The 12,736-nt window shown below is 36.3% G+C and overlaps 1 protein-coding gene across 2 annotated transcripts in view; it reads right to left on the bottom strand.

The window, feature by feature from the left end:
• Positions 1 to 12,736, bottom strand: part of ZNF385B (zinc finger protein 385B) — a 283,963-nt gene that overhangs the window by 153,324 nt on the left and 117,903 nt on the right. Inside the window, exon 1 of one of the 2 annotated variants that reach the window (XM_016225156.2) lies at positions 1,872 to 1,941. The exons of the other annotated variant lie outside the window; for it this stretch is intronic. Within the exon in view, the coding sequence (XP_016080642.2) occupies positions 1,872 to 1,881 (10 nt within the window). The 5' untranslated portion in view covers positions 1,882 to 1,941. Of the gene's footprint in view, positions 1 to 1,871; positions 1,942 to 12,736 lie in introns of those variants that run through there. 2 annotated transcript variants of the gene reach the window in all.

Here is a 12,736-nt window from a genome sequence, read left to right as displayed (position 1 = left end):
TTAGTGAAATGATGGGAAGACTCAAGTCTGTAAACTTTTAGCTTCCAATCAAATGAAGAAATCCTGGGCAAATGGAGAGGGAGAGGGAGGGGGAGGGGGAGGGGGGGGGAGAGGAGATGGATATGGTATGTCGCACATTGAGATTTTGCTTGTGAGAGGCTACTGGGTAGGTGATTTCAATGAAGTATAGCTTTATTATGTCAGTGTCTTCAAGACGGGTATTTGTCAGAATGTTCTGACTTTGAAGGTTGGGAAACACATGCATGTGTATCAGGACCTTGGTAAGTAATAAACAAAACGGTGGCTACTGCACACAAGTGCACTTTGCAGAGGCTGGGAGCCCTGTCCCAAATTGTCTACATCACTCATTCCCCGCCAATGGCAATGAACCTTATGATATGAAGGGAGCTCCCAAGCGAAAGGATGGCCCTTGTTTGAAATTTCCACTGTATTTTATACATGTATATAGTGCCTCCAACATGACAAGATAATGAAAATGAAAAAGGCAGAAGTGAAATAGCAAAAATAAAGTAAAACTCAAAGAAATCATTGTATAGAGGAGGTAACCCATTGGTAAGAAGTAGTGTTAAAGATTTGGGACCTAAACTTGGGTCTCCTAATTTCTAGACCAGTATTTTCTTAATAACAGTACATCGTTATGAAGCAGAATAATAAATAAACTTGAAATTACAGTAAAAAGTGATCTATAAATAGATAATTAATTATGGGCTTTCTCTGTGCAAATTGATTTGGTATTTAAACTATTTAAACACACAACAAAGTAAAAATATAATTTGTCTCTTAAACTACTAACATAGTTATGTTTATTATGTCCCAAATGGGTTGTCAAACATCCCTAAATAGTGATTTTGTGAATAACTCCAAAATAAAGGCTAAAATTGTTCTCAAGTGGGAAATAATGTGTACAACTGGTCAGAGTTTAACCATTGCAATAAAAGATGTTTTCACTTAATTTCCTGGACATTTCAGATGTTTGTTTAGCTTTTATTAACTGGAAAATTCCTCAACTCATCGTGCACTTACTGACATATTCTATTAGGAAAATGTTTGTTTTTCAAGTAAATAATCCAAGACATAAAAGTCAGCCGGTGTTTCACAATATTAACTTAAGAGTAAAAGAAGCATTTCATCAATGAAACGTTTTAAAAGTGCTTATGTAGCTTCCAATGAAATTCTTATTTAAAGATGCTCCTCTATACAGTGAGAAGCTTCCTATATCAGATCTTCTTTGAAAGCTTTTGCCAGATTTCTATTAACACTAATGTATGCAAATAATATATTTTAAAAGACTTATATTGTATAAGATATACTTGTGAGTATTACTAAAAATATGCAGCATACTAACACTTTATCTTTTCAATGTTTCATTATTGGAAACTAATTTTAAAACTGGCAATCTGGGTATTTCCATATGTTTTAAATATTAATAAAATAATCATATAGAATGAGCCCTTTTTAGAAGACACAGCATAGAATTTTGACAACATATGGAAGCTGAACATATTTTTAAGGCAGAAGTCATGTTAACATTTAGATCATGAAGAATCTTGTTGTCTACAACAGCTACTGATATAACCCCAAAATGTTAGCTCATCCTTATGGAAAGAAAAACATATAGTTACCCTAATCATGACTGCCTCTTTAACTTACACACACACATTTCCGAGATCATTCCAGGTTGCCAAAGTTCATCACATAAAATCCAAGTAGGACAAATAATGCTAATTATGGTATTGCCCAAGCACTGTGTGAAATCTGTGCAAATCTGGGAAATGACAAAGCCAAGTTTACCTCCATATATTCCCAAACCCTTCAGCACAAATCTACCATTTATAAGTTTCGTTACTTACCCAGAAGCATGTTTCTTAGCAATAGTCAATTCAGCCAGTCTGTAATTTCTGTATAACAAAGGTATCAAGAGCTGAGAAGTACTTTAACCTGTCACCCGTCTTATTACAGAAAGAGTGGGAGCCTTCACAAGCTCTTCCTTGTATCCTAAGCCTGCTGGAGGGCTGGACCAACTCCACTCCCTCACTGTGTACCTCTGTTGAAACTAACAAACAATACAGTGACTGTCAGTAGACACTGCCTCCTCAGCTTACAGAGCCAAAAAAAATTATGGAAAAGTAGGTTACTTCGCTGGAGTTGGAGATGTAAATTCTGAGTTGATCATGCTGTTTCATTAAAATTCCAAGTACTATTTTCTACTAAATTCACAAAGAAATTTTTTTTTAACTTATGCAAATAATTTCATAAAATCATATTTAAAGAATGTAACTACCCTCTTTCCCCAATGTTTTCTCTCTAACAATTTAAAACACATTTTGCTATTAACTAGCATATAAAGAGGTGTGGGGTATGTATCTGTTATAAGTGAAGCAGATGTTCAATATTGGAGAAATGACAGCACTTTCAGATTTTCTTGGAAAGCAGCATTCTATTGCGTTGCAGGATAGAATAGTAACCATAAGTAGAAGCTGTGGTACATGTGAAAGTTCTGCCTATCACATGCCCAGTCATGCAACTGAAGGCAGAAGAAATTGCTAAATCCCTCTAAATAGAAATTTCAAAGGGATGACTTGCTGGTGTGAATAATTCACAGGTCTAAAAGGACTCTAAGGGTCTGTGCCATTGTTTACTGAGAGTGTTTTCTCTTTCTTAGTGACACATAAAGTAATGATGTGACTTACAGTAACAAAAAATCTTAGATTTGACAAAATATGATGTTATTGGGAAATAAAACAATCATTCTTAGTAGCAGCTATTTAAAAATTGATGATCAGTGTGTTGATTTAAAACAGGGTGTTTTTGTTGTTGTTCAAAGTGTGCTGTGAAAACTATGTAAAGAATCGCTGGGATGCCTGCTACAAATGCAGGCATCTGGGACTGCCAGTGAGCTATTGAATGAATATCTTTGGTTTGAGACCACTGACCATTTCACCTTCAAGTAAATAGCAATTTAATAAGAATAGCACCACTGGAGGACTCCTAAATGTTAATTGTAATTAATATATATCTGAAAAAACTACAGTTGATTCCAAATCAATTACAATAAACCTTTGGTATTGCCTAAATAATGTAAAATTATACAAGGGCAATTCTATGACAGTTGATTCCAACAGGAAGTTTTAAAAATCAAGCTGCATAAATATTCCAGTGTAGCTTTGTGAAGGAACAGGAGAAAAAGCAGAGGGCAGAGGGCAGCAGTGGATGAGCATCTCACCAGGCCCAAGGCAAGTAGCACTTGACAGGAAAGCAGGGTGCTGGGAAGGCCAAGTACATGGAAGCATCACATCTCCACGTACGACTCCAGCTTCAGCCCACTACTGACGGGGTTCCCTGCATCTGGAAGAAGCGATGCCGGAAGACCAAGATACAACCACCGACTGGAAAGTCACCCTGCATCACTGAGCTTGTTTTCTCAGTGACAGAGTCGATTTCTATGCCCATTCCACCTCTAAATGTATGTAAGTTTAAAAACTTTTATGAAAGTAATAGGGTGTGGCTTCTTTCAAAGTTTTATTAAGATAAACCTCGTGAAAGCAAATGATTGATTAATCAAAGAAAAAGAGCATCTGTTATGGTTTGGATTGTGTCCCCCAAAATTCAGTTGAAGTCCCAACCTCTAGTATCTCAGAATATGACCGTATATGAATACAGACTCCTTACAGAGGCACTGAAGTTAAAATGAGGTCATTATGGGTGGTCTTAATCCAAAATGACTGATGTCTTTATAAAAACAAAGACACTGGATACATATAAGGTGGCAAGGGAAGACAATGTGAAGAGACACGAGGAGAAGTTGCCTATCTATAAGTTAAGAAGAGACGTCTGAACAGATCCTCTCTTCAGACCCCTGGAAAGGAGCCAACCCAGCCAACACCTTGATTTTGGGCATCTAGCTTCCAGAACTGGGAGACAATAAATTTCTGTGAGGCCACCCAGTTTGTGGTACTTTGTAATGGAGGCCCTAGCAAACTAGTACAGCATCTCTACTAGGTGCTATAAGCATAGGCTAACTTCATACAAGAGCTGACCACACGCACTCTTTCTCTAAGAAGTTTGAATAGCAGTAAGAAGAGCTATTTTTTGAAGGTAATTTAGAACTCAGATGTTTTATATTTGTACTTTCTTTAATTTTTCCTTAGTCAAGTTGGTCATGCATTTGTCTATTTAAGTAGATCCCCCGCCTCCAAGAACTTGTTGGTTTTTGTCATCCTGCTGTATTTTTTCTTGTGTTTTCTACTCTACTAATGCTTTTTTACCTTTATTAACACCTACTTCCTGGCTTCTTTTAATTAATTTGATACATTTTTTTTCTAGTTTTTAGGATGCATACATGGCTCATTTATTTTTCATTTTTAAAAAATATTAAAACCATTTAAGAGCACAGTTTTTAAAAGTTTTTCCTTCTATTAACTTTTAGGTAATGTATCATTTTAGTTTTGATTTTCCTCTTTCCTCCTTACTTGATGGTTGAAAGAACTGAGAAATAAAAATAACAAGATATCTTTTGTTCTCCCTTCAGCATTAATTTAGTTTGCTACAAATTTAGTATTGCTTTAACTATTTTTGATCAATTAACTATACATAAACTAATTAGGGTACTCCAGGGGACATCAGAATTGCTTAACTTTGGAGTTTTAACTTTCCAATTCTTTTGGTGTATTATTAATCATCTTTCAATCCTCTATATGTTTATAATTTTATGGCAAAATGGCAATCATTTACCTACTAGCACAGTTTTAATCAATGACTTTCATTCAAGGAGAGAAATTATTTTAAAAATCTACCTCTTGAAGTAATCTGTCATTATCATTTAAAAGCATTAACACTTAAGAGCAGGAGTTGGTTATATGTCAGATACTCTTTGAGGTGTTTTACATTCAATTCTCATAACAACCACTGCACAGATGAAGACATTGATACTAAGAAAATAAGCAAATTAGTCAAGGTCACAAATCTTCCAAACTCCCTCCTTATAAAAACCAGTGAATTGAGACAGCAGGCATTTCCAGAGAATGTAAAATATTTCATATATGTTTTTCGAATTGAAAACATAAATCATTTTTAAGTAAAAGGAAATTTGTTCCTAAAAATCAAGTGGTCCTTTGTTTCTTTCTCTCTTTTTTTTCCTTTCAAGGGAGATTAAAAAAAATTTTTTTTTCTTTTAAGGTACAATGAAAGTACTTGAGAGTAATTCATTTTATTTTGAACTATATCTTTATCTCAGACTTTTCTCTCATGCCAAGTATTAACTTCTAGCAGCACATCTTCTATGTTAATTCAAGAATCCTCATATTTAGTGTCTAAAATATATGCAAAATTATTTAGTTACATTCACTTTTAATACTTAGTGCCTAGTTTTTACTTAAGACCCCCTAAAGGCATTAACTTTTATTATTTCTGGTAAAATTATGCTTAACTGAGGAAAAATTGTAGCTTAATCAGCTTTTCAATTTTCTATGAGCACAGTGCTCTGTAGATGAAAGATAATTACCATTAACTAGGCTGCCACTTACTTGAATAGAGTGAATATTTAGGGAGTTATATAAGTTCTGAGTTTGAGATCCACATGGACCCAGAAAAGAGAAAGAATAAAAAGAATTAAAATTGTTGTATGAGTGAAGATATTTATAATATACTAAATGCTCAATAGCATAAGAATGGGTGTGTCGATATTATGAAATATTATAAAATATATTTAGTGACACAGGCAAATGTTCTCTATATAAACAGTAGGGGAAACTATGTCGAACTGGATATACAATAGAGGCCATATATGTAAAGAAGCCCATTCTATACCTATGTGAATGTTTGTATATGTGCATATCTACAGATACATGTTTGGAAGAAAATGCTGCAAAACTGCAGATTTATAGAAAATTTTACATTATTCTTTATTCTTTTCTTTACTGTTACTTTTTTTCTTTTAAAAAAAGGATATTTTTTTCCATTGCTTTTCAGAGAGAGTGGTAGGGAGAAAGGAGAGAGAGAGAGAGAGAGAGAGAAACATCCGTGTGAGAGAGACACATCAATTGGTTACCTCCTGCATGTGTCCCAGCTGGGGCCCAGGCTCAAGTCTGTAACAGAAGTATGTGTCCTTGACTGGAATCGAACCCGAGACCCTTCAGTCCCTTGGCCAACGCTCTAACCACTGAGTCAAACCGGGTACGGCTACTGTTACTTTTTTTTGTACTAAAATAAAAAACATACTTCATTTTAAAATTTGCAGTGGGAGAGATTTGGCTATTTAAAATAAAATTTATAAAATTTACAAAAACCTGAGGTAGAAGTAGTTAATTTTGATAATCTCACTTAAAAACCTTAGTAGGCAAATGTTGAGAATTAGTCAAGTTCTCATTTCTTTTGGGCGCTAGTGATCCTCCCTCTTATTGGCCTGGAATAAAATTATAGACCTGAGCAAGTATGTGGAGTAAACAAAGGCAGGAGACTCATTGATCACTGTCGCCAGTGCAGGTGTACAGTAACTAGTGTGAAATATATGCACCCTATGTTCATAGCAGCACAATTTACAATAGCTAAGACCTGGAAACAGCCCAAGTGCCCATCAGTAGATGAGTGGATGAAAAATTTGTGGGACATTTACACCATGGAATACTACGCAGCTGTAAAGAAGAAGGATCTCGTACCCTTTGGGACAGTATGGAAGGACATGGAGAATATTATGCTAAGTGAAATAAGCCAGGCAGAGAAAGACAAACATCACATGATCTCACTTACATGTGGAATCTAAAGAACATAATACACTGATGAACAGAATAGATTCAATGACATTGAAGCATGGATCAGACTGACGTATCTTAGAGGGAAGGTGGGGGTGGGTGGGGAGAGATTAACCAAAGAATTTATATGCATATATTCCCTTCACCTGTAGTACATATGAGCATGGAAAGCCTGCAGAGAGGCAATGCAGGGACTCCAGCCCAAGGATAGGCTTACATGCATGATTTCTTTTAAGGCCTTAAATCTTTTTAACCACTGTGGTAGCATTGCCATTTCTACCCAAGTATTTAACTTATATCAAGGAAATAACTTATATGCTGAGAAGCTATGGCTCCCCAGAAACCTTGTATAACATGGCTCACATTGAACTATTTGGTACCAATGTCATGAGAAAATTTCCATGACAACATTGTGACATATAATTACCATGGTTCAGACACATCAGATCTGTGCACAACAGGACACAGCGAAAGAATTATTATGTCATCAGTGATGTTACCAGATACAGCACCTGCTCCCCTCTTACACTGGATAGCAGATGCTCAAATAATGCAATGTAGGTTTTCTCAAGATAGATGGTCAGCTGTGCCAAGCTTTTCAATGGCGTTGAATTTGAAATGCTATCGTTTTTTTTTCTTTTTAAAAAATCTCTACTTGCCTGATGGGCATCCACTCTACCTTGGTTATTTTCATACAAAGCCAGCCTGTCATCTCAGGTGGAGTTTGCCTAGGGCAGCAAAATGCCCTGTGACTGTTTGCCCGAGTGAGCGATGGCCAGCTGGGGGAAATGTGCCTTTTCTACCTTGCCTACGGCAGGTACTTGGACAAGAATGGAACACTTTGGACAAGCTGGACAATTTTGTAGTGAGATGATATTCAGTAAACGAAAAATGTTTAGGTACATCTAACTCTGGGAAATGAAACTCAAAGGGATTTTAAGATTTGCTATCCATTAACATAAAACCTAAACATAAAAAAGCCATTAAAAAAAGTCACCAATCAACTTTGTTTTCTTTCAAGAGCTGGTTACAGTAAGTGTTTGAAAACAAGACTGGAAATCATTTAAAGTATCCTCCAAGGGTGAATTCACTGGAGTCAAAACTGCTGGAACATAGTTTGAGAGGCATATGGGTACAGCTACCCTGCATCTGACCTGTATTGTTAAATTAGCTATAAAAATATTTGTGTCAGTAATATACTTTTCCAAGATAATTCATATATATAAACTCTAAACAATATTAATAAGGAAAAAATAAAAAATTTTGCTTTGTCCCAGGGAATGAGTTTACTTGCTTTAACCATGCAGTTTTAAGATTTAAGAAATAGATGTTATGAAATTTTGAATACATGTCATATGATCATAGAATCTCAACACTTACCTCCAAAACCATCTCATTTTATTAATTAAGAAACTGAAACCCAGAGAGACAAATAACTTTGCTTATTGCCACCCAGCTGGGGAAGGGAAAAAATTATAAGAATATTTATTCATTCTCTAAATCTTTCTTGAGTCCCATTGTGTGCCAGGCACAGTTCTGAGTGCTGAGGCTACAGGAGTCCCTGCTCTCATGGAGCTTACATTAGGCTAATGTTTCCTGATTCTGATTAGAGAGCTCTTTTCATTTGCTCACACACTTGCCTCATTAAAGGGGCTAATCTATACAAATCTTGAAAAGGTTCCAAGGTGTGATAAAAATGCTTTTTGTTGTGTTTTTCCACCTAAATTCACCTATCATGGTTGTTTTTTTGAAGATGATCACATTTATCCATATTAAAAAGAAAACTCCCAGACCTTTATGTTACGAGTCTTTCAATAAACAACTTGTATTGTAAGATCTATGTTATGTGTTTTATTATATCAATGTAACATATTTGGATATAATGGCATAATATAATTGAAAAATATTTCAATTTTTTATTTCTGTCTCCCCAAAACAGAAAAATTCTGAGATTCAGAGATAATGATGCTATTTTTTCCCCAGCTTCACATTAGGTACCTCCATTAACATTCAGTAGTCATCATGATTGAAGTGAATGATTTAGAGAAATAGCTCTATAGTATCAAGTAACCTGTAACAGTCTGCAACTGCAGCAGTAAATCAGGAAGAATTCTGCCTTGTGGTTTTATACACTCGCATTCTGCAGGAGTCATGTCCTGCTCATGTACTACAACTTTTAGCAGGAAGAGCCGTAGACAACCACATTATGTAAATAAGGCAGAATACCAAGCACATTGCCAGGGCTTGCCAGCCTCTCCTGCCCAATGTGACCCCTCTTTGTACATGACTCTCCCATTCAAGCCACTCTTGATTGGACCAGGGCTGGGTGTACATAATGGGTTTAGGGACAGCTAATCATCAGACATATAGGATTGGTGTCCTGGTTTAAAACAATGTTCTAATCAATCCTTCAGGAATTGGGAATATGCTAAACCAGTAATGTACGTGCTGGAGACTGCCAAGCTCTGACCAGGTTCACAGGTGGGCATGTTCAAGCCAAAGTTTGTAGGAAAGGACTTGTCACTAGAGAGAACAGAACAGATCACACTGAGAAGGCAAGAGACTATGGGAGGCAGAGATTGTCTCTGAGAAAAAAGACTGCTCCCTGTGGTTTTCTAGGTCATTGACACTTGTTTCCACACGTCCCAGCCTGCTGCAATATTGATCTTGGACTTCATGAGTTTCACTGTCGTATGCTCACAACAAACCTCTGCCTTTTTAAGTTGGCCTGTGTCTATTGCTTGCAACCAAAAATATCCTGGCCAAGAGAAACAGCCTTTCATGCATCTATAGCTAAGTTTTTACCACAACAAGAGGGCAAAAGACAATCACAAATAATGGTACTTAATTCCTCTTAAATCTCTGAAGGCACCCTATCCATAGGTTAATTTGGGGAACTGGTTATTATGTCATTAATATTTTATGACATGGTATTTAATAAGTTAATTTCTATAGCCTTCTAAATATAAACTATGAAAATTACTGAAAACCATAGTACTGAATTAATCTTTTCCAATTTCAACTTCAAAATAGTTTTTGATGATACTCAAATATGTACTTATCTCACTTCTTTTTCTCTAAAAAGGCACTGGAAAACAGGCACCTAAAGAAACCACAGTAAGTAACAGTCTTCTGGTTTGCCATGGTTCTGACATTCCCTTTTATCAAAGTGCTTTCTGGCTATTTTCCCCAATTAATTTTCTTCCTAAAATAGTACATTCATGAGGACTTTCTCCTTTATTCTCCATCTAATTAGTCATTGATCCTTTCCAAACTCGATAAGAAAACACATTTTCTCCTTTGTTTTGCTCTTAAAGATTTGATCACAGTATTCTGCTCAACTTGTTCGTCTTTATCACACAGTTCCTCTAACACACAGATTTTTTTCTTCTGTATTTGTTTTGCTCCTGTTGGGAACAAATTCTATAAATATTATTGTTGCCACCTGATATACCAGAAAAAAAGGTTTTATTTTTTATAATGTAAAGAAAACATTTTCAGCCAATGCAAATGGTTTAATTGAAAATATGTATTAAAATGTCACAGCAGGCATTGTTCAGCTATGGCTTTGAGCCATCTGAAGCGCTTTACCTTGTCTGGGGTTTTCCAACTTAAGAGAAAATGAAAAAAATTTGGATAGTTAAAAGGGGAAATATCAATATGATTATAAGCTAGAACACAGTAGGGAAGAAAAAATGTAATAAAAAGAACAACAAGATGCAGCCTTCGAGTATATATATATATATATATATATATATGTTACATAGCATGGAGACGACATATAGAACTACTAAGGGAGTGTCCTTAGTAGTAATAACACTAGCAACAAACACTTCAGTGCCAGATCCTTCTCTAAATGTTTACCTGTATCAACTAATGTACTATTATTCTACTTTCATAAGTGAGGAAGCTGAAGCACCCAGACAGTAAGCAAATTATCTGAGGTTCACACAGCTAGGCAGTTTAAGAGTAGGGATTTGAAACCAGGAGTTGTGGCCCTCAGCTGGGATCTTTAATCATAGGCCCTCTCTGTAAATACTTTGACCAGTAGGTCTCAAACCAGTTGTACCTTAGAACAAACTCAAGAGCATTTCAAAGCATATACCACCTCCTAGGTTCCAACCCTGGAGATTCTGATATTATGGGTCTGGGTGGGCTTGTCATCAGTATCCTTAAAAAATGCCCAAGTGATTGTAAAGTGCAGAGAGGCAAGACCACTATGGCTATTTAATGGTCTAGCCAGAAGCAGAATCTAGTTACTCTGACTTTTTCCTCTACATTATGACTCTCACTTTCAGCAAACTGAGGGAGAAACATGAAACAAGTATTTACTTGGAGTGATGAGTTTGAGTTTCTTAAACGAAAAAGGAGAGGATCATAAAACACAAGAATGGCATTACTTTTGGTGGTTATGAAAACTAAGATGAACTCTCAACTTTCTGAAATAATTGTGTTAATGAGAAACTGATGAGCATTTCCAAATTCCCTTTCTTAAATACTGTAGCACTACTATAATTTAGACACCAGAGGTCTCTGCTATACAATTTAAAATCTCTATATAATACAGAGCCCTCCTGAGAAACAACTTAAGGCAAAATGTTTTAAAGGAGGAATGAAGGCAGTGTGTGATATTTGTTTGTATTGAAGAAATCAGCAATCGGGGGCAAAAAGGCCCGATTTGTAGTGTTACCAAGTCGTGATGTAAATGTTCCCACCCTTGCCAATTTCAAGCTACCCGCCTGAGAGACATGATTGAATGTGCAGCTGGGAAGAGATGCTCAGAAACACACCATCACGTAGTGTTTTCCCCATATGTATACAATAGATGCAAAAAACCCTCCAAGGAGCATAGGTAACAGTAAAATATAGTTAAATAATTAGGAAGTCATGGGTTTTGAATACTTAGTACCTGTGCTTTAAATATAGTTCGTTAAATGTATGTTTATATAATTTAATTTTTAACAACGCTGTATTTAATGATTGGCTTGTAGAATTCCTGAAAATTTAATAATCAGCTCTTTCAAGCTGGTCCAACATATCACCGAGAAGGCATTCATTCAATCACACATTTTTCTTAGAGAAGGGCAATATTTAATTAAATAAATTGTCAAGCGTAAGTCAATTTTCATGGCACATATATACTCCACATGCGAGAAAATGAACTTTCTCCCTTTATTTGACTTTCTCAGGGTTGAGAACTTTTGATAAAACCCTCCAGAATAAATCCAGCCTTCATTTTGAGCAAATAGAGCATAAAGGTTATGGGCATGGGCTCTGGGGTCAGAACGCCCGGGTTTGCGTCCTGGCTCGTCCACCTGCATGCACCTCTATGACCTTAAGAAAGGTACTTCAAAAGTTTGACCATCTGTAAAATGGGACGATAACAGTACCCGCCTCACAGGATTGTTGGCGCAATTAAGTCAGTTATTACATGTAAAGCCTGGCACATTGCAAATGCTCAGTGAATGTTGGCAGTTCTATCACATGAAAGAGCCTTCAAGCACGTAAACTAGGTGCTCTTGAGATGACCTCTTAAAGTTCCCCGAACACACCCAGAGCTTTTGAGGGTCCTTGCTTTCTCTCATGCTCTTCTTTCCACCTGACATGATGAGCTGCCCTGTCTCTTGTTTTAATTTCTTGGGGTGGCAATGGTTAATATGAAAACATAGGTTTCAGGTGTGGGTTTCTGTGTTACAAGATCTGTATATTGTTCTGTGTTCCCACCACCCAAAGTCACATCTTTTCACGTCACCATATATTAAGATCCCCTTCACCCCCCACCCCCTTCCCTCTGGCAACTGCCACACTGCCATTTGTGTCCACGAGATTCAGTTTTATATCCCACATATGAGTGAAATCATATGGTTCTTAGCTTTTTCTGACTTATTTCACTTAGCATGATATTCTCAAGGTCCATCCATGTTGTTGCAAATGGCAGAAATTCATCCTTTCTTACGGCTGAGGATTCC

Source organism: Miniopterus natalensis, chromosome 8 (genome assembly GCF_054644295.1).
Source record: "Miniopterus natalensis isolate mMinNat1 chromosome 8, mMinNat1.hap1, whole genome shotgun sequence".
Classification (NCBI taxonomy): domain Eukaryota; kingdom Metazoa; phylum Chordata; class Mammalia; order Chiroptera; family Miniopteridae; genus Miniopterus; species Miniopterus natalensis.
The sequence above is the reverse complement of the archived record's forward strand: the minus strand, read 5'-3'. Positions and strand labels throughout refer to the sequence as shown.